Source organism: Pogoniulus pusillus, chromosome 11 (genome assembly GCF_015220805.1).
Source record: "Pogoniulus pusillus isolate bPogPus1 chromosome 11, bPogPus1.pri, whole genome shotgun sequence".
NCBI classification, from domain to species: Eukaryota; Metazoa; Chordata; class Aves; order Piciformes; family Lybiidae; genus Pogoniulus; species Pogoniulus pusillus.
Genome location: NC_087274.1, coordinates 2,537,618 through 2,560,000, shown reverse-complemented (window position 1 = coordinate 2,560,000; position 22,383 = coordinate 2,537,618). Strand labels below are relative to the sequence as shown.

At 44.0% G+C, this 22,383-nt stretch overlaps 1 protein-coding gene across 2 annotated transcripts in view; it reads left to right on the top strand.

Annotated features, from left to right (window-relative positions):
- TEX2 (testis expressed 2) overlaps positions 1-22,383 on the top strand; it is a 50,755-nt gene that overhangs the window by 15,694 nt on the left and 12,678 nt on the right. For both annotated transcript variants that reach the window (XM_064150564.1, XM_064150565.1), the window contains exons 2-7: positions 5,335-6,989; positions 12,449-12,649; positions 14,311-14,647; positions 15,784-16,031; positions 19,582-19,731; positions 20,910-21,009. In XM_064150564.1, the coding sequence (XP_064006634.1) occupies positions 5,361-6,989; positions 12,449-12,649; positions 14,311-14,647; positions 15,784-16,031; positions 19,582-19,731; positions 20,910-21,009 (2,665 nt within the window). In that variant the 5' untranslated portion in view covers positions 5,335-5,360. The remainder of the gene's footprint in view (positions 1-5,334; positions 6,990-12,448; positions 12,650-14,310; positions 14,648-15,783; positions 16,032-19,581; positions 19,732-20,909; positions 21,010-22,383) is intronic.

The following is a 22,383-nucleotide window of genomic DNA, read 5'->3' as shown; positions in this document are numbered from 1 at the left end:
GAACACTGGAATCAGCTGCCCAGGGGGGTTGTGGAGTCTCCCTCTCTGGAGATATTCAAAACCTGCCTGGGTGTGTTTCTGTGTGATTTGGCCCAGGTGATCCTGCTCTGGCATGGGGGATTGGACGAGCTTTCGAGGTCCCTTCCAGCCTCTGACATTCTGTGATTCTGTAGGTCTGTAAAATGTTCCTTTCTTGATGGCCTCTTTGATGCCAGCAACTGGTTACCTGGAAAAAGAAACTTGAAGGTGCTTTTTAAAGACAATGTATTACACAGAAAACAACTGAATCTCTAAAATCTGTGATGGAGAGGGCTGGGGCCATCTGATTGTCATTCTGTTGTTCTGAGTATGAGGGAAATAGGAAAAGGCCCCTTTGTACTGTTAAAATGTTGAGTGTTTTGGAAGGAAAAGATGCTACTTGTTGCTTGTAATTATGAGTGATAAAGAAACAAGGGTGAAGCAGTCTGTGGGAGGAGATGATGAGAAAAGAGGGTAAAATGTGCTAGAATTTCTTTTTCCTTGTGCCAACTGTAAGTAAAAAAAGTGATGTAGTTTTAATCTACTGCAAAGAGCAGTTGGATGTTATTGAAAGTGAGTTTATGAGTTGACTGTATGGTAAACAGATTTTTGCTGTTACAGCAGTTCTTTTCACACTGTTTTACCAATGTCTGTACTGCTCACAGTCTTAAGGAGCTTCTCCAGTAGTATTGCAGTTGGTTGGGAAATGTTTTGTGTTAAAATTGAGCTCTTGAAGAGCTTCAGATTAAAAACCAGTTTCTGGGCTCAGCTTCTAGCTAACATTTGGAATACTTGCTCCATGCCTCTTCCAGCTTCTCCTTTGAATTATAGAGGTGCAGTTGTGCTGCAGAATTGGACCCACAGTGATTGAGAAGCACTACAGTGATAGGATGGTAAGGCAGCAACCTCTGAGTTTGTCATCAGGCTGCTGAACTGCACAAGCCCTTCTTGCCTCAGTGTTGACAGGCTTCAGCTCCTGGCTCTGGCAGCTTGGAAGTGCTGCTCTCACTGCCAGAGGGCTGCTTCTGGATGGTTTTCTCTCTTGCACCACAGCGGATTTGCTGCTGCCCTGTTCTTAATGTAGTGCTGCCTTCTGGGACCATGCCTGCCTTCTCAATTCACTGGTGGCCTTTGAGCTATGGGCCAGAGGGATGAGAAGCCTGTCCTGCAACTCTAATTTATTTTGTTGGCAGAAAGCTCCTGGTTTCTGTGTTTCTGCTATGTTCTTGTTTTTAAAAGAATAAATGCCTCAGTATGTTGCAAAATAAAGTGACTCTTCTCTGCCTACTCTTCACTGTTCTTTTGGGGCTTATTGCATGTTTTAAGCTTTGATTTAACTACTTTTATTTCCTCTGTTTGAGAGAATGCTCACTTTCTTATAAACATCCCATCATTTCAGCCTACAGACAAGAATTAAATAGAAAGAACTTGATTTTCCCCGAGTTTCCAGACAACCTTTAACTGCTTTACCTTTTTTTGTTTGCCAAAATTGAACTGCAGTGCAGCTTTATGAAGTTTTGGGTGTCAGTGTTGTGTCATGGAAGGAGAACAGGAAAGAATAACACTAATTTAATCTTTATCAGTGAAGGCAGAGAATCTAGTGTGGTAGTTGACCTTTCTTAGGTCTTTGGGGGAGATGTTAATATAGAACAGACTTATACAGGTAACATGAAACAACCTGCCTTTCATTATTTTGCTCATTCCTGCTGAACTTGCTGGCTTATTTCTAGTCTAGGAGAGATTTATTGTTTTGATTAGAAGTATCATCTCATTAATGGTACTTTAAAATCTTGCTTAGGGTTTGGCATTGATGTATCCCTAAGCATGCCTAAATGCTGCCCATTTAACCTGGACCATCCTTACTTTACAAGTATTGGCACAAAAATATGATTGTTTCTTTATGAAGCTCAGAGAACTCCTGAGGGGGAGATATTTTAGGTGTTGACCAGCTTAATTGTGATAACCTGGTTGACCTTTGTTGGAGGTGTGTGTTGGTATGTTATAGTCCATAGCAGGTGGCTTAATCTCTTTTGGCTGTCCTCCAAGTGCTGACTACTTTTGAACATACTGGACTCCATTCTTTTAATAGCACTTGATAGCGATAGATGATTTCATACTGATGTTTAATTTCTGTGCTCAGATTTAAGTCAGATGTTGTTGGGGGGTTGTTTCTCTTCCTCTTTTCTCCCCCTTTTGTATCTCAAATCCAGTTGTGTGAACTTGCAAGGTGAAGCAAAACTTCCTTCTGACTCCTGCTTGAAAGTGAGCTTTGAAGTATTATCTTCAGGCTGGGTAACTGGATCCCTGACACAAGGATTTCACAGGGCTACTGTGTGTTGGTAATTACCAACACTTTGTATGGAGTTCATTTAAAAGTAATGAGTGGTGGATGGAAAAGAGAATAATGGATGTTAACCATAGAATACATTAACTTGAGGTGCCAGGGGAATTTAATTTGTTGTAATTAGCAATCTGAATGGGCATTGACAAAGGTGCCAAAATTTGGGGTTGTATCCTTTTTTTGTCTTTTATACCATAAATCTGCTGATTGAGATAAAACTTGGATGTCAGATTATGTCCCAGTAGCTGTGATCACTGCTTCAGCGAGGTCGCTTTGGGTTAAATGGGAATTGGCTTTCTAGCCAATTACTGGACCAACCAGTCCCAAAGAGCAACTGCTTTTTTCCCAATCTGGGTGATGGCAGTGTGCCAGAGCAGGAGGTGCCTGCTGAAAGAGTGATGGCTCAGAGGGGTTAGTGGGTAAGCAGAGCCACAGCAGTTGGGAACATCTTCCCTTTGAACAGTGGTGGCACTCTGTATGAAGTCAAATTGTGGCATTATCAATAATCAAATTAGCAGCTTCCTGAAAAGCATTTAGGGCTGCTTCTGACGCAACTGCCAGAGCCAGGGGAAAGTATTACAGCAGTGCCTCTTAATAACCTGTAGGACTTATCTGCCTAGCAGGAAAGGAATTTCTGCTTTATGGAAAATGCTGGGCTTGGTCTGTGTTTAGTAGCAACAAGCAGAGAAAAGACCCTGACAAGTTTTGACCCTTGCTGCAGATTTTTATGGGAGTGTTTTCCAGCATACCCTTTCCCCTCTTGTGGCTGTTGCATTGGAGTAGTTGACTGTTGCAATCCTGTCCTGTTCCTTCAACCCGATGATTATGAAACCTATGGAATTGCTCTTCTGAAGATCCCTGAATTGGCTAAATTGAGCTGTTAGGGGGTAAAGTAAGTGTGGTGTGTGCACCTTCGACCTGCTCTTCTGAGTTAGTTCCTGTGTGTTAGCTGAATCACTTTCTGAATCATTAATGTGAAAATAATTGCTCTGCTTTATCTGTAGAGCTGGTTGTGTAGTTGCCTGAAGCAGGCATGTCTGAGCAGTCTGCTTTCTCAGAGCTGTGCAGTAGGTGGTTTCTGGGGCTCAGCTGAGGCAGGGTGGGGTGTGTGCTTGTGCGCAGCGGGGAGGAGGAAGCGAGTTTGCCAGCGCTGGAGCGGGCGGAGGCACAGAGCCCTTGGGTGCCTGGCTATGGCTGTCAGCACTCCCCACAGTCATTGCTGGGGACCTAAGGGCACATGCTACTGTAGTGACACTTCTAAAAGGTGTCACGGCCTGACTTGACACAGCGCTTCCCAACACCTGGCCTCTCCCTGGGTGTCCTGTCGGTCGGCAGGTGCAGCGCTGCGTGCTGGAGACTGTTGGCAGCCGGCTGGAAGCGCCGCCTCGGCTCCTGCGCCTGCTGCCTCCCTGCTCCGCGCAAGCGGCTGGCAGGGGAAGCTTCGCTGTTCCCAGGCAGCGTCTGCGCTTCGCCTGCCTGCTGTTTCCTGCGGTTGCAGTGCTTTAAAAGCAAAGCCTGTAGGTGAGGATTATAAACTGCTGTTATGTGGGTGCTGGGAGTGCGGTGCCTGATCATAAAAGGGGAAGTGGTATTAGTTGGTTGGCAATTCTTTCACTTCACCCTGCAAAAGCATTCGAAGTTTGAAGCTGTGGGGGAAGAAGAATTATTTTTTTGAGCAGCCTCCTTCCCTTCTGTGTAAATGTTTTGTGTTTTGAATAATTTAAAGCCTGAGGATCTAAGATTATTACTCAGACCTGCATGCCACATAAATAAAAGTGATACCATACATCTTCAGCATCAAGAGCAACAAAGAAAACCTAAAGAGGCAGCCAGAGAAGGTGGGGACAGTGTGGCTTTCGGGTCAACAAAAACCTGTTTCTGCAAGTATTGATGTGATCTGCAAACAGTTCACAATTGTGCTCCTTCAAGTGGTAGGCTGCAAGCACCACGTCTTCTAACAGCTGGGAGAGGAGAAAAGGGGAAGCAATGAGTGAGGAAAACAGATGGAGATCAGTAAGAAGTGAATGTCTGAATGATTTAAGGGGTAAAAACATAAAGTTCAAGAACCTGATGAAATGTGTTTGTTATCAAAACAGAGCACTTGCTGGAGGAGCTGTCAGTAGTGGTTGCAGTAGAAGTAGTCTGGGATGTCGTTCTTGTATTTGCTATGGAAAAGCTTCTCAACATCTGCTCTGGAAAAAAGCCCCAAACAAATCCCTGGCAGTAAAAAAGAAATGTATACTTAGGAATGGATTGGAAACGTGAGCTTGCACAGAGCAGGGAGAGGCTCCCTTACCCTGCGTTTGCAGGGGAGAAATCACTGCCAGTAGGATATCTGCTGGGTTTGAGTTCCTAAAGGCTTGGAAATACATAGAGTGTTGTAATGCCAATCGATAGTCAGAATGCTGTAATGAAATACCTTCTACTGACCCAGACAGATGTGCTCTATTAAATAGCATTAGTTTTTTAATGTCCCTGTTGTTTCAAAATTCAATACAAGATACACAGCAAATGTATCTTGTGCTTGTTTTTTTGTTGTAGTTATGGGACTTGGTTTGGTTTAGTTTGAGGGTTTTTGTCTACTAAAAATGGTGTCACATTCTTCTTGGAAGATCATCTCAGAGGGGCTGGTAATGCTTTTCATTCCTATCCGTGATTGCCAGTTGTTCTGAACATGTTTTTTTCCTTGTCTTTCTTTAAATGTATTCTTGTGTTCAGTGATACTGAGAATGAGGCAGATATGATGGGGATGTTAACTCAAACAGAGACATGTTTTATTCAATGAAATTATCGTGCAGTCAATTTCTACAGCAACAGTCCATAATTTTACTAGACAACTTCAAATCCACCGGGTGAAGTGTGTCCAGAGTTTTAATATGCAACCCAGCTCTTGCGTTTGGCTTAGTGCTTGAAAATAAGGATGTTTGAGGAGGGGGAAAAAAGGCATTTAACAAAGTGTTACGTTTTCTTCACAGGCTCTGACACATCTCTGGGACCTGCAATGACAAGTCAGAACAGTAGCCATGCAGAGAAAACTGGTGAGATGTCCTCAAAGCAGTCAACACCAAAAGTGCAGGTACAGCGATCTGTCTCCCGAGAAACCATCACTATTCATTTCTCTGCATTTGGGAAGGAGGAAGAAGAGGAGGAAGAGGAGTTTAAAGAATTTCTTGGTGAGGAACTAGATGACCAAAGCATTGTAACAGCACTTGAAGCCAAGGAAGACCTCTGCTTTGAGCATACCGGCCATGATTTTTCTGGTCCAGCTACCTCGCTTGACGTGGCCAACACTGCATCACCACTGTCCTCATCACCTGCCATTCTGCCAACTGCAGAGACTGTGAAACTGTTGGATTCTCCCTCCACATCCCAAGTATTCAATGCAGTGCCACTAGTCCTGTCTCCATCATCACACATGTGTCCTTCTGTCAGCTCATCAGGTGCGCCACCACATATGGAGCAGAAGTCCAGCCTGTCGTCTTCCCCATCCTCATCCCCTTCCAGATCAGGTGTCTGCTCTGGTGGATCATCCACAGTTTCTACTTCAAAGCCTTTTAAGGGTTTAGTTAAGTCCCTTTCAACAGATGTGGAACCAAAAGAACCCACCCCACCGATGCGACATAGACAGTTGATGAAAACCTTAGTGAAGTCTCTGTCTACAGACACTTCCAAACCGGAAGTTGAAGCTGTGTCTTACAGGCCACCCGACTCGAAGCTGAACTTACATTTGTTCAAACAGTTCACTCAACCTCGAGCTACAGGTGGTGACTCTAAAACTGCCCCCTCATCTCCACTGACATCTCCCTCTGACACCCGGTCCTTTTTTAAAGTCCCTGAAATGGAGGCTAAGATTGAAGATACTAAAAGACGCCTTTCTGAAGTAATCTACGAGCCTCTTCAGCTGCTCAGCAAAATAATGGGTGATGAAAGTAGCAGCCACAGGCCCAAAGCCTTATCTTCAAGTGCTTCAGAACTCTCAAACCTTTCCAGTTTGAATGGCCATTTGGAAAGCAATAACAACTACAGCATTAAGGAGGAAGAATGTGATTCTGAAGGGGACTTCCGCGGGAGCGACTCTAACCTGGGTAGGAACGATCAGTCGAAAGTGGCCGAGGAGCACCCAAAAGAGACCGAGACCAAAAGCTCTCAATCTGCAAGCACAAAGGACATGAGTTCAAAAACTTCACTTGTACTTGAAAAATGTTCCCTGTCTGCACTAGCAAGCAGAGAGGATGAGGAGTTTTGTGAACTGTATTCTGAGGACTTTTCCTTGCTAGAGGATGAAAGCAAAACCGATAAACCTGCTGAAACTTCACTGGATCAAGAGATGACCAAGGAGAGCGGTACTGTGCTCGGCAGTGAGGATGAAAATCATTCATATGTGCAGCAGCCTAAAATACCACTCAAAACTTTATACTTCTTAACACTGTTAGTCTATGCTTACTTTATTACCCCTCTCCCTGGCTACTTAAGTGGACTGTTCTTTGGAATGGCCCTTGGATTTATGATAGCTGTCTGTGTGATTTGGCTTCTTACGCCACGCACTCATGAATATGTCAGATTGCATCACAGTATGAAAAAGCGATGGAATGCAGGAGCTCTAGACATCAAAGAACCTGAAATACTGAAGGTGAGGCCATGGCATTTTGCATGTATTATTTTGAGTAGAAGCAGTAAAATACATTTATTCTGAAGTTGTAAAGGAGCAGAATTATCCCCATATGTAAATGGAGTATTGTTTCAGGGTCAGGGAGCTTTAATAGGGGCACAAATCCTTTAGTATCCAGGAATATGTAAGGCTTTGGTGTCCTTAAGGGTTAGCAGAAAACCAAAGTCGCTTCAAAAGGAAAGGGAAAATGTTTTTGCTGATGGATTTGAAATGACCCAGCTGGACTGAAGAGAGCAGGTGTTGTCAATGTTGAGGTGAACTGAAGAGACCAAGTGTTGTCAATGTTCAGCTGGACTGAAGAGAGCAGATGTTGTCAATGTTCAGCTGGACTGAAGAGAGCAGATGTTGTCAATGTTCAGCTGGACTGAAGAGAGCAGGTGTTGTCAATGTTCAGCTGGACTGAAGAGAGCAGGTGTTGTCACCGTTCAGGTGGACTGAAGAGAGCAGGTGTTGTCAATGTTCAGCTGGACTGAAGAGAGCAGGTGTTGTCAATGTTCAGCTGGACTGAAGAGAGCAGGTGGTGTCAATGTTCAGCTGAACTGCAGAGAGCAGGTGTTGTCAATGTTCAGCTGGACTGAAGAGAGCAGGTGTTGTCACCGTTCAGGTGGACTGAAGAGAGCAGGTGTTGTCAATGTTCAGCTGGACTGAAGAGAGCAGGTGTTGTCAATGTTCAGCTGGACTGAAGAGAGCAGGTGTTGTCAATGTTCAGCTGGACTGAAGAGAGCAGGTGGTGTCAATGTTCAGCTGAACTGCAGAGAGCAGGTGTTGTCAATGTTCAGCTGGACTGAAGAGAGCAGGTGTTGTCACCGTTCAGGTGGACTGAAGAGAGCAGGTGTTGTCAATATTCAGCTGGACTGAAGAGAGCAGGTGTTGTCAATGTTCAGCTGGACTGAAGAGAGCAGGTGTTGTCACCGTTCAGCATTTAAATAGCGTTTGTGCTTGAAGCTGCCGCTTGTGAGCTGTGTTTTGTTTCTGCATTGTGTTGATGCCTGGGCGGTGATTTGTCCATTTGTTTGCTCAGGGTGAGCAGACTCGGAAGCGTTGTGTTCAGGCAAAGCATAGCTGGTTGAAGAGCAGATGGATTCTTCTCAAACACTGACTGTTTAGGATAGGAGGAGAGAAGTGATGCGAGGTTCATGCTTGTGGGTTATGCTGTCTGTGGTTCTGCCTGCTGCTGTCCTGAATATTGCACTGCACAGTGTGGACTAGAGTTCAGTAAAACATTTACCCTGAGAGATGGGTTTTAAATCAAGCTCTTAAAAGATTTATCTTCTCGCCTCTTTGCTCTTCCTCATTTCCACTTCTTGTTTAGGTACTTCAAGTTACTGTGGCTTCATGTGCCTGGCACGCTGCTGTCTGTCCAGCTGTGATCCATACAACCTCTTGGTTACTTCAGTGGCTTTGTGCTTCCTCTTCCTTTTTTTCTCTATCCACATTGGGGGTTTTACTCTTTAACGCATTAGACTTTTCTAAGTTCCTTATTGGCCTTCTCATATGTGCATTCCCTTTGTGTTGTGCTGGCTCATACAGAAGGTCTTAAGTAACAGCAAAAATGGAAATGATGAATTTATCCTTTCCATTAGAAAGAGCCTTGATGAGAAGACAGCTGTTGGCAGTGCCTGCTGCAGAATTGAAGCTTTTTGAGCACAGAAAGAGGCTTTTTGTCAGCCTGCTGCTTCTGAGTGTATGACCCAGGGGATTTCATGTTTGATAGTGGCCTTTGGCAGGTAGATGGATCTTCCAGTTAAGGTGATGGTTACTTCTGCCCACCTTAGACTTAGTCTCTAGATTTCCTGTCTATAAAAGCTGAAAAAAAACTGCACTACAGTTTTCCTTCTTTATCAAGCAAAATGTTATCAAAGCATTGTAAAATAGTGTTAAAGAGAAGAATCCTAATGCAACAAGTGTGACCTGAGTGCTCAGCTGCCTTCCAGGAATTTTGGAGCTGGAGCATTTCATTGTATCATTGAATGATAATGGCTATTAATTAATTTGTTAATATCACTTAGAAACCGTGGGGGCAGTTTTAATCCAGAATGGATTAAAATTGGAGGTGACTTGGCTGTATTTTTTATTTCTATGTTTGAAAATCTCACACAAGTAAAAGTTTTCATTTACTTGCACAGAGTGTAATGATATTTACTTACTTGTGGAGGTGGTCTGTGCCCCCAGTCCTCTGAATCCTTGGTAAGGATACCTTGCAGTTCCCCATCTCTCCTTTCAGGTTGAAGTTTAACATAACTGAGATCTTAACTAAGGAACATGGAAAAGTTGATACTCCACAGGGCTCTACAGCCCTTACTCACATGAATTACTCTGTTAGACTGCAGTTTGAATAAAATAATTGTGGCCCAGAGTCACAAGAGTGGCCAAGTAAAACAGGGGGGGCCTTTGGAAGCTATTTTCTGTGGTGCCTGTGTTCCACAGACCCAGGTGTGCCCTGGGGCTGGGTCACTTGGTAGCTGGGATGGAGGTGACTTGCTGCTCTGGCAGCCAATTCGGTCTCTGCTGGCTAACAAACAGGCTAGATCCTGTTGGGTTTGCAGTGGAGGCTGTGACCTTTGCTGTAAAAGTCTCACTGCCCAGTATTCCAGCTGGATAGTTTTTCAGGTTAGTTACCAGTCTGGTGGTCAGGCACTTTCTCCTAGATTCAGCTGTGAATTCAGAGCAACTGCTGACCTTTATAAACAGGGATCACAGGATCAGTGTAAATGGCAAGCAGCTGCAGGGTAGCATATGACTATGGTCATTGTCCTCCCTGAATTACTAAATTTCTTATTTTAACAACTTTGCTTAGTCCAGAAAAGACCCATCATACAGTCACTGCTCTCCCACACAAGGAAATCCGTTGTTGCTTCAGTAGTTGGGGAAAATTCATCTGTTGCTAGCACATTATGGTAAGATAACTTCTCTGTTTTACATTGCAAAATGGTTTCCCCAGGCCCTGAATCTTTTGTTCCAGTTTGATTTTGTGAAGAGAAGGAGGGAGGTCTTTCTGCTAAAATTCTGAGATGAGTTTTGGGGTCTCTTAGAGAACCTTGAAATTGTGTTTTATGGTGAGTGAAACAACAGTTTACAAAAGTGGAAACTGCTAAGTGAGAAGCAGGTTGTGTCAGATTCCCCCTTGAACACAATTACATATATTGAGAGGGAAAATTCCTGAGCTGACACATTTTCAGATTCAGAGATGAAATGAAACATAACTATAATGCTTTAGGCTAAGCCTTGTGGCTACTGAAAAGCTATAGCAAACTTTGTGCATCTGATGTGTGTCCCAAGGTGTTCATGTCATGTAAACTTCCCTGTGTTTGAAGTTGTATTCATGGAATTTTTGCTTCTTACGTGCAAGACACGGCAGTCTAGGGGAGGATTTATAAACCACACCTTGTTTTTGTCACTGTCCGCCCCCTGCTCAGCGACAGAAAATTCCATCTGGTTCCATCTGAAGCAGGACACTAAAGAAGCTTGAAGTGTGCTCTGACCTTCCTTTTTGGGTACCAGACATAGCCAGAGATTTTTCAAGCCTCCTACAGAAAAGAATGTTGTAGCTTGTTACAGTCACAGAAAGGGCTGAACTCTATCTAAAGGTAACTTCTCAAGTCTCCCTTTCCCTTTGTACCAACTCCTGTGGTCTTCAGCTGAACTTTGGAGGCAGCAAGTTTCCATCTGTATGTTTGCCTGACTGCAGGCTCCAGACTTTGGTGTCTGAGCTAGAAATAGCTCAGAGATCTGATCTGGGAGGTAGGTGGGAGTCTCTCCAGAGATCTGTAAGCCATATGAACATTCCAGTTCTGCACAGAGGGAATGGCTCACAGTGGCTTTAGGCAACTCTTGTGATGTCCTCCTTGGCTTCAGTGAGTCCAGCTGGAGTTTCTGGATGAAAATTAATTGCTGTCTGCTCAAAGATGTCTTAGCTTAATAATTTCTAGGAAGGAAATGGGATGTGCTCAAACAAACATCCACCCTGCCGGGCACAACCTTGACAGCTGGTAGAAAACTTCCTTCTGCGTTGTGTTGGTAGCTGTATGCAACCCAGTGTGAGCAACTACCCAAGCACAAAGCTGCTCCAAAGAATGTGTTGGTACAGGCATTTCTGTTAATAAGAGAGGTAATCTGCTTTGGAGCTGAGCAAAGATGAATGACTTAATTTTTGCTGAACATAAAAGAAATGCTAATTTATCGAGGTTTTCCAGGGCTTAGAATGAAAGTGGAGCTAGGTGTTGGAGTAAGCAGAACATAGATACCACTGTTACTATGGCACCTGAGAAAGTGTGTGCTCTGCATGGAGAAATTCCATGAGCATTAAAATAAATTCTGCATTTCTGTGTGTGGGTGGAAGCTTTTTATTTTTCTTACAGTGTTGCAGTAATTTCTGGGATGTTTTGCATAAGGTAGTTACAACTGTTTTTGTTTTGAGAGTACCAGGGATGCTGGTTCAGCTTTCTCCTCTTCCCAGCAGCAGATGCTCTCCCCATTCTAACCTCACCACAGTATTTGTAAGGATGCTGTCTGATTTGATGCTCTAGGGGATGCCTTTTTAAGTCTTCTTTGCCTTCTGTTGACATTAATGAATATTGAAAGTGCCAAGTTAAGATGTGCAGGTAGAAGTAATTGTCAAAGTATGTTGTAGGGCAGGTTAAGAGAAGAAAAACTTGCTCACTCCTCCTTGAATGGATCGTTTGGCTTTTCTTCCGTCCCACTTATCTTGAATTTTCTGTAAGCAGATGTTAGAGGAGTAACCTCACCCCATGGCTAGAGTCAGCACTTAGGGACTTGTTTTGGCGCAGGGCTGGTTAGTTTTTCTGTTTCTTTCACTGCACAGAAGGGAATTAAATTGATCTCCTCACGTGTGACTCCTGTGTTGTAGCTGGGCAGTTAAGCAGCACGTTGAGTGATGTTAAACGGTGCTGGTGTGTTAAAGCAGACTCCGCTGTGGTCTTCCATACAGTCCTTAATTGTTGGTGATTAAAATGTCAGTGCTGTCTGTAAGCAGACAGGCTGTTTGCTCTGCCTTCGCTGCTGGTGATTAAGATGTCCGTGCTTGCTGTAAGCAGAGCTGCAGCTCCGCAGTGTGCCCTTGCTGGCTGCTTTGTGGCTCTTCCCAGCGAGCCTAAGTCTGCAGATCTGGCAGCCTTTTGCGAAGATGAGGCAAGAGAGCACCCTGTTACATATACCAAATGTAGTCAGAAAAACACATCTTGTCTTGGGATACAGTCCTGACCTCTTGCTCTATCAATTAAGTGCCTCATTTAGGGCATTTACTGCTCTGTTGTATTTGTGTGGGAAGTGAAATGACTTAAGCAAAAGCTTGGGTAGTTATTTAAAACTTCTATGCACATGCTGCACTTGGTTTTCCAGCAGCCTAAAAGCCTCTTAACGAGTGTGTTGCTTTGTTTTGTTGGGTTTTTTTTCCCCTCTAGGGATGGATGAATGAGATTTACAATTATGATCCAGAAACATACCATGCTACGTTGACTCACTCTGTCTATGTGCGACTGGAAGGAAGCACCTTACGGCTTTCCAAACCCAACAAAAACATCTCTAGAAGGGCTGTGTACAATGAGCCGAAGCCTGAAGTCACTTATGTCAGCCAGAAAATTTATGAACTTACAGAGAGCAAGGTGAGTGTGCCTCACTTATGTCTGATTTTAACAAAGAATACCTTGAAAGTACTTCTTTTTAAAATTTCAAAGGGTTGATTTGGGGTTTTTTTTTCATTCCTCTATTTCCATGCTCTGTCATTACATAAACAAACCTGTCATGGCCATTAACTTGCAAAAAAATGTGCTGGAAGATTGAGTAGGATTTGGAAAACAGATGGTTTCTGTACAAGAAGGGAAAAGCATGATTTTTCTCTGTCAGTCCAGAGCAGAAGGTAACACGTGAGAGGTCAGAGAATTGTTCACCTCACGGTGAATTGCTGCATGACTGTCCTGAAGCTTCCACCAAAATTCATAACCTTTAGTGGTTCTCTGTCTCTCAAGGTGGTTCAGACAGCAATTTCATTTTGCTTAAAGAGGGAGTACACATTGAATGTGGAAGTAGAAGAGCAGAGAGGTGGCTGGAGCAGACAGGACTTTCTGGGGATAGGAATTTTTACATCAAGGATAACACCAGGACAGTTTTCCTACTTGGTATTTGCCTCCCTCAAGTCTGTGAAGAGTTGCCCATGTGAAATTAATTCTAATGGCATCGTATTAAGTAGTATATCAATACCCCATTATCAAAAGAATGGATTTTTTTTAAAGTGCTGCATCAACAGAGGGCCTTGGCAGGACAGATGTAGGAGGAAACTATGCTGTGGTTGACTGTGGGAGTTAGAGGGAGAGAAGGACCAAGGCAAGAGTGAGGAAAAGCTGCCTTTGTTTCCCCGAGTCAGTACAGGAAAGGAGTTGGCTGTCAGCTCTGCTCTCTGTTGAAGGAAGATGAGGAAAAGATAAAGCAAAAACTTGACTGTGCAGTAGCAGGACTGTGTTTTCCCGTAGTGAAGACAAGCTCTCACTTGCTGCAGGAGCACTTTTCTGACAGTTGTTCCCCATGGTAACGTAGACAAATTTCCAGTAATCCCCTCCCCAAATGGCTATGGAAGTGCCCAGTGCCCTGTCTGTAATGGTCAAACGAGGGCTTTGCTCCATGGCTTTTGGAGACCACTAGCCCCTAGACAAGGGTCTTTAAGCACTCTTCTCATCGCTTGCATTGTCTCTATTCTCTCTGAATATGCTGAATTTAGAATATAATTATCTGCATTTCATGGCATAACTCTTAAATACTTGATATGATTGTCGCCAGCTTCAAACACTGAATTTCATCACTTGCACCTGAAAAGCTGAGTTTAAAGCTCAGTTTGGATTCTCACTATCTACCTTGTAGTCACAAAACCAAGGTTTTCTATTTTTTTCTGTATAACTATGTGAATTGTATCTTTTAAATGAAAACTGAGTTTCTCCACATGATTGTAGAAGTCTGAGCTACTTTGCATGGTGCTTGTTTTAATTCCAAGGCTGTTCCAAAGGCTTAGCAACAGTAATGGATTGAACCAGCTGTGAGTCAGGAGTCAGTTGAACCCAACATAGGATCTGTATTTCTTGTGTTCCTGTATTTGTTGTGCAACATGGATCCATCAAAAGCCTGGGTGAGGCACTTAGTGCCGTGGTCTAGTTGATTGGACAGGGCTGGGTGATAGGTTGGACTGGATGAGCTTGGAGGTCTCTTCCAACCTGGTTGATTCTATGAATCTATGACTGAAAGAGAAGTTAATTTAACCCTTTTATTTATCGTTCAGATTTCCCTGGTTCCTAAGAGTCTGGCACGAAAACGGATTTGGAACAAGAAGTACCCCATTTGCATTGAACTTGCTAGACAGGATGACTTCATGGCTAAGGCCCAGATTGATAGAGAGAATACAGAGGAAAAGTTATCTGCTGAAAAAGTGGACTCAAACAATGAAGAATCCAAGAAAACTCAGGATGGAGCAAAGTGCACTAGCCAAAAGGATCAAGTACTTTATCTCTTTGGAAGGACAGGCAGGGAGAAGGAGGAATGGTTCAGAAGGTTCCTTCTTGCATCTAAGCTGAAGTCTGAAGCAAAGAAGCCATCCAGTGCATGTGGGAGCAAGCCAGGTATTCAAATGTTGTGTTCTGGTAAAAGTGCCTGTTGAAAGGAACAAACCATTGCTGTGTTTGCACAGTGGTAGTTGTAGCAACTGTGGAGCCATAGTGATCTTTAGAGCCAAATAAGGCTAAAGACACTCTTCTGCTCCTTATCTTGGCTTTTCATTCCCACTTTCCCACCCTGCCTTTTCCTCTTGGCTATATGCCCTCAACTGTTGTTAATATTTGCAGGCTGGTTTCTGTGAATGCTGCTCTGCAGTGACTGTAACAACTCCTGTCAGTTCTGTAAGGGTGAATTGTTCAGTCTCTCATTTTTTCCTTCTATGCTGTTGGAGCTGATGCCAACATTTGCAGTGCTAGACTCTGTCCTCTTCTTACCTGTTCTTCCTCCTCCATCCTTCCTTCCACTCCAGTGTTCTGTAAACAGTAAAAAGCTTTCTCGTGGGTCAATAATTATAAACCACATTTTTCTCTTTTAAACAAATAGTCTTATGCTCTGATAGACCTCTGGTAGTCTACAGGACTGGTCACATGTTTGAAATATTAATTTAAACCCATCCTCTGATACAGTTTTAAGTCTGAATGACTCACACTTTCCCCTTTATTCTCTGAGAATCATCATTCTTTCTGGCGCATAACTTCTTGAAATGCAAATGCAAAAGAGTGGCTAATGAAAATTCTAATACTTACATGATTTTCATTGTCCTTTTTAATTGTATCAGCCTATAATTAAATAAAAAAGAAAGAGAAGAAAAGAAAGAAGTGTAGTTAGAGGTACATTTTAGTCACCTGACTTCTATTTTAGGCGTTCCCCAGCAGGGCTGTTGGGAATTCTGCCATATGTTATCCATATGTGAGTGTCTATATTTAAATATGCTATTGATCAGCTGAGTTTTCCAGCCTCACATCCTGCTGAGTGCTGAATCATACCAAATATTGACTAATTTGGATTTAAGACCTCCAAAGCTTGCAGTGGTGGCATTTACTTCTACCCTTTGAAATGAGAAAGCACTGCTCTGAATGGGCTTGCTGGGGACAAATTAAATCCACAAGCTAATTTCTCTCCTGTAAGTGTTTGCTCATGCACTGTTGTTTGGCTGTCAGGCTCCTTTTCTGCTGAACAGGTTTTATTCCTTTTGATTTAGGGATCTTGCCAACACACAGCAGATCTGATAGTCAGTCTGGAGTTCTCACACACAGCCGGAGCAGCAGCAAGGGGAGTGCAGAAGAAATTGGGTCTCAGCTGAAGCACAAGGATCTGGCCAGCAACGTGCGGCAGAAAATGCTTCTGGACTACAGTGTTTACATGGCAAAGTGTGTTCCACAGGAAAAGAAAAGCCCTTTGGGTAGTCCAGTCCTCAGTGCAGATAGCAGCCCTACAGCTGTGAAAAAGGTAATGCTTTTCCCTGACAGGATGCATCAGAGGTGGTGAATCTCTGATTGTCTTACCTACTGCTGTAAAAAGCAGTACTGTAGAAAGAAAAATTAATTCCTTCACCTGCAGGTTGGACCCAAGCTTTACACACATTTGCAATTTCCTTGTTGACCTCCTTCACCTGCAGGTTGGACCCAAGATTTACACACATTTGTAATTTCCTTGTTGACCTCCTTCACCTGCAGGTTGGACCCAAGATTTACACACATTTGCCATTTCCCTGTTGACCTCCTTTACCTGCAGGTTGGACCCAAGATTTACACACATTTGTAATTTCCTTGTTGACCTCCTTCACCTGCAGGTTGGACCCAAGCTTTACACACATTTGCCATTTCCCTGTTGACCATGGTTTCTTCTTAGTGTAACATGCTAGCTTTTAATGGATTAACTTTGATTTCCCATGTCCTGAGAGCAGCTGTGTTTTTTCTGGCTGTTGCAGTGTCTTATACCTAAAAGGTTGTCCAAGTGAAGGCAAAATACAGCTGTAGATTTCCTTTCTTAGGAATGCATAGGTGTGTGTCTCTGTCAAAAAAAACCTGATTCCAAAAGAAATTCTGTCTTATGTTTAAGATGAAAACAAACAAATCAAAATTCCACAAATCTCACTTCTTAATAGTAGTACGAAGTGGTAGTTTGGGGTTTTTTTCCCTTTTTTTCCCCTGGATGTATAAAATATAACTAAAAGCATATTTTTGAGGTCCTAGCTTCTTGAAACAGTGGAATTTTAGTGCTTGATTTTAAACTTGACTTTTTTAATTTTCTGCTAAAGAGAGCTAAAAGTTTTCTAGCCTTCTTGAGAGCACCTGATCAGGATGGAATTGTCACCTATCAGAGATATAAGCTGGATGGTGTTTGTGGCAGGTTTTCAGTGCAGATACTATACTCTAAAACTTCTTTTCACCCCATATTCAGCTTCACTCATGCACATAGAATCACAGAATCAGTCAGGGTTGTAAGGGACCACAAGGATCATTTAGTTCCAACCGTCCTGCCATGGGCAGGGACACCCTACCGTAGATCAGCCTGCCCACAGCCTCATCCAGCCTGGCCTTAAACACCTCCAAGGATGGGGCCTCAACCACTTCCCTGGGCAACCCATTCCAGGCTCTCACCACTCTCATGCTCAACAACTTCCTCCTCACATCTGAACCTACCCATCTCCAACTTTGCTCCATTCCCCCCCAGTCCTGTCACTCCCTGAGAGCCTAAAAAGTCCCTCCCCAGCTTTTTTGTAGCTCACTTCAGGTCCTGCAAGGCCACAAGAAGGTCACCTGGGAGCCTCCTCTTCTCCAGACTGCACAGCCCCAACTTTTTCAATCTGTGCTCACAGCAGAGCTGCTGCAGCCCTCTGAGCATCCTCCTGGCCCTTCTCTGGACACACTCCAGCATCTCCACATCCCTCCTGTAATGGGGGCTCCAGAACTGGATGCAGTACTCCAGGTGGGGTCTCACCAGAGTAGAGCAGAAGGGGAGAATCACCTCCCTGGCCCTGCTAGCCACACTTCTCCTGCTGCAGCCCAGGCTCTGCTTGGCTTTCTGGGCTGCAGGTGCACACTGCTGGCTCATGTTGAGCTTCTCGTCCACCAGCACAGCCAAGTCCCTCTCCTCAGGGCTGCTCTCCAGCCACTCACTGCCCAGCCTGTGTTTGTGCTTGGCATTGCCTTGACCCAGCTATAGGACCTTGCACTTGGTCTTGTTGAACCTCATGAGCTTGGCTTGTGCCCACTTCTCCAGCCTGTCCAGGTCCCTCTGGATGGATCCCTTCCCTCCAGCCTGTCTGCTGCACCACACAGCTTGGTGTCATCAGCAAACTTGCTGAGGGTGCTCTCAGTGCCACTGTCCATGGCACCAACAAAGATGTTGAACAAGACATGAAGCAGTGCTTTTTGTCCTGGACCTGAGAACTGTTTTTCTTTTGCATCTTTCAGGAAGTGCTGAACCTCTTCAGTTTGTCTCCTGTTTTGGCCATGTTGCCAGAAAGGGGGTTAGGAACTTGACTTGATGTATCTGACGATGCTCTGGCTGTGGCTTTGACAATAGTGGGACAGTTCACTGCAGTATTCCTGCTGCTTGGGTTGGCTGGGGGACAGAAATGGAACTGGGTCTTGTACAGAATACAGTTTGCCTTGGACAGTCTTGCCCAGAGACATGAGACATGGATGGACTCTGTGATTTCCATTTGGGAAATGTCCTTTGAAACCACATTAAATGGCTGATGTTGGAGTATTGTGCAGTACATGGCAGTGTAATGATAAACCATGTCTGTGGCTCCCACTAATCCTTTGGTCTCTTGGACTGCATCTGAATCACTCTTACTAAGCAGAACCTTAATATTATGTTCGACACCCTTAGGAAATGGGTCCTTAGTGTTAAATACAATCACCATTCATTTCAAAGCTGTGATTCATGTCGTGCCTCTGTTGCCAGGCTTTCCTACAGCATCCAGAAAGGAGTAGGAGGCCATGGTATAGCATGGGAATAAACACATTTTGTGTTCTCCCAGGAAAAAATATTGTAGCTCCTGCCAGTCGCCGAAGCAGTGATGGATTTGCTGCTGCATCTGGCACGTGTCAGAAATCAGTCTAAAAATAGATCAGCTGCTGGCAGGGAACTTGCGTCAGAGCAGAAGCTACGGACCCAGCAATTCTGCCTGCGTGAGGCTGCAGCCATCGGGGAGCAGTCACTGCCAGGAAACGATGTTCAGAGCTGTAGCATCTACCTGCCTCCTCTTAGCACTGCTTTTATGCTGCCTGCAGGATCAGGCACTTTCTTTCACTGCATACAATTGAGAGAGGTTAAGTATAGTGTCTTTCCTTCATGGAAACTTCCTGGTCTTGATGAAATAGCTGGCAGCATGTACACACCTAAAATTATTTCAGCTGCCTTTGCTTTCATGTCTCTAGTCAGTGAGGTGACATCTGAGCCTGTGTCCCTGAGTGTCTCAGGACCAAAATGCACTCCTCTTTCACTGTAAGCAAAACCTTCACAGCAGCAGGAGGAGCAATATGGTTCCCTAAATCCTATCTACAAACACTTGAGAGAAAATAATAACTTCTCTCTCCTCCCCTTGCTCATCATCTATTTGTGATATTTCTGAACTAGATTTAAGGATGTGACCTTGGGTTTTGCTTTCCTGGTTTTTGCTAGAACAAAAGAAGTGTAGAGTAGGGAAAAGAAGGAAAGAGGTCTCTGCTGGATTTCTAAGTCTGCCCACTCTGGGCTTCATTGCTTTTTGCTGGCAGAGGTTAAATGACATACAGCTTTCTCATCCTGTTGCCAGAGGTGCAGCTCTATCTGTGTGGTCTCGTTCTCTCTGTTGCATGTCAGGGTGATGACAAGGAAGCTCACGTCAGGCCAGCTGATGTGGTTGTAAAGCTGCTATCTGTGCTGAGCATTTAATGTTCTCAGCTAACCTGGGCTCTAACTGAGCTGAGCACTGTCAGTGAGGCCTCTTCTGACCTTAGTTTATAGAATTTGTAGAACTGAATGACCTGCTCTGTGTTTCCAGTTACCAGATGCCCATGTGGAAGCTGAAGAGGAGGAACAGGAGGCCTGGGTGAATGCTTTGCTTGGAAGAATATTTTGGGATTTTTTAGGAGAAAAGTATTGGTCTGATCTAGTGTCAAAGAAGATCCAAATGAAGCTTAGCAAAATCAAGGTAAATGAAGTGGAGGCTTGCACTGCACGTTGCCTGTGGAAGGAAACAAACAAGTGATCTTTGAGTCTGAGAACAGCAAGAGAGAGACCTATTTCACCCTTACTCTGGAAGACAAGTAAATGAAGGTGATGCAGTTCCAGTTCAGCTTTGCTGCTCTACAGCAGGAGCTCAACATGTTAACTTTGCAGCTTCAGCTGCAAATGAACTACAGCTGAATTAACTATTTATGAAGTCTTTGTGTAAAAAGTAGAAGTATTTTTATATTTACTTTAGAGATAAATAGATCTGCTTATAAATTATGAAATCTGCTTTGGGAAATTGTAGCTTGGCTTAAGATGGAGGAGATCAGGGAGCCACAATTCTAATGTGTCCCTATTAACTTCAGACATCCTCTGCTGGCAGGAGAGGTCACTGGGGGTAATAGCCAGGGAAAGAGCTGTCTGGGGTGATAGGGTATAATTGTTTATCAGCTGCAGAAGCTCAGAGGGTGAAGGGAGGAACAGTGCTTTTGAGTGACTTCTGGGTCATCCCTTTGCATTCTGTAACTGTTCTGAACAGCAGCAGTTAATCACAGGCCTGTTTAGCTCCTGATGTTTGGGGAGGAGTTTGCCTGTTCCTAGAGGCAAAGGAAGATGTAGTCTTGCTGACAAAAGCTCTGAAATTTGGCTGCCAGCGCCAGCTGTGAGATGCTGTTTCTTGTGCTTTGGGAAATAAGCAGCAACCTAATTCTGCCGTGGCTCTTTCCACAGTTGTGACAGCAGAGTTCCCAAGCATCTCATTGGAAACAGTTTAAGTGGAAAGACTGGGACTGGGGGATGGATGTGTTTTTGATAGGTTAACACACAGGAGATAGCATTTCTGTCATTAGAAGTACTTACAGTAAATAGGTACCCAAGTCATCGGGATTCTGTGCCTTTGTTACACTGCATGCCAGAGGTTAAAGGTCAGCATCTGACCTTCAGCCTTTTAAAAACATGTAAACATTTCAAGTTTAGATGCTGAATTTCTCCCTACAATACTGTATGGAAACTGAGAAGTGTCAAAGCCTAGAATTGGAAGGAATTTGTGTTCTTTCACTGGTGGCTTTTCAGCCCAATCCTTTCCTTAAGTTTCTTCTCAGGAAACGATGATGTTCAGCTCTGTAACATGGATCTGATTTCTGAATCCTCTCCTTTCAGCTGCCCTACTTTATGAACGAGCTAACCTTAACTGAGCTTGACATGGGGATAGCAGTGCCGAAGATCCTTCAGGCCTTCAAACCTTCTGTTGACCACAGAGGTAAAATACATGTTTCATCATCTGGCTTTGCTTGTGTACTTGTGGAGAGCAGAATCTTGATCTGTGTGTCTTGTGGGTGTTTTGCTCAGATAAAGGTAAAGCTTTAAAAGCTTACTCTGAGGAGACACTGAGTGGTCTATCTCCTGATGCCAGTAGCACCAGGCTTTGGGATAAACATTTCCTCAAGCTACGCCAGGGGAAATTTAGGCTGGAGGTGAGGAGAAAGTTCTTCACTGAGAGAGTCATTGGACACTGGAATGGGCTGCCCGGGGAGGTGGTGGAGTCGCCGTCCCTGGAGCTGTTCAAGGCAGGACTGGACGTGGCACTTGGTGCCATGGTCTAGCCTTGAGCTCTGTGGTAAAGGGTTGGACTTGATGATCTATGAGGTCTCTTCCAACCCTGGTGATACTGTGATACTGTGACTTCTATAGACAGGAAAATATGATTGTGTCACCTGTTGGTCACAGCAGTATATTTAGGATACTCTTGTCACTTAAGTAGTTTCACAAAGAGACAACCTGGGGTTCATGTCTTTTAGCTTCCAAAATATGTATTCTCTGTGCTGAGGAGAAGCAGAGGCCATCTTTCTCCTAAGACCTGTGTTCAGAGCACATTTAAAGATCGTTCCTGAGTTCATTAAAGGTTTGTTAATTTGTCTCTTCTGGCTCCATTCACTCCTTTAGTTGCTATATGCTTACACTGGGCTGGAGAAGTGAAAGAGAATTATGTAAACGAAGGTGGAGAAGTTTCTAATGGGTCTGAAGGGAATTATTTCCTTGGAGAACCTCTTGTGTTGCAGCTATGGATTGCATGGCAAACAACTTATTTTTGTTTTAAATTGCTCTTTCAACTTTCAACTACACAAAGACACCAGAATCATTTCTAGCTGGTGATAAAACCAATAAACTGGTAGTGAGATGGTAGGAATTTGGTGAATTTCCAGTGTTGGGAGCCTCTGGAGACCTCTAAATTGCAGGCCAGCAGTGAGTCAAACTTCAGAAAGTCTCAGTAGCATTTTTAGAACAATAACAATTATCATGGACAGAGCCAAGTTTGGGCAGATAACCAAATGAAGATCATAGCAGGATCAGTCTTTGCTAGCTCTCTGTGCCATGTTAGTGCCATGGTCTAGTTGATTGGATAGGGCAGGGTGATAGGTTGGACTGGATGATCTTGGAGGTCTCTTCCAACCTGGTTGATTCTATGATTCTATGAGGGGCAGACTGTTGTGTTTCTTTGTGTGGTGTCTTCTCAAAGCATGAGGGTATTGATCACACAGCAACTGGGTAGTGCCACCTCCTTCTTTGGCAGTGCTGCTTGGAGGAGATGGCTGAACTCAAGCTGTTTGAGGGGGGGGTTGTTCACTGAGGTAGT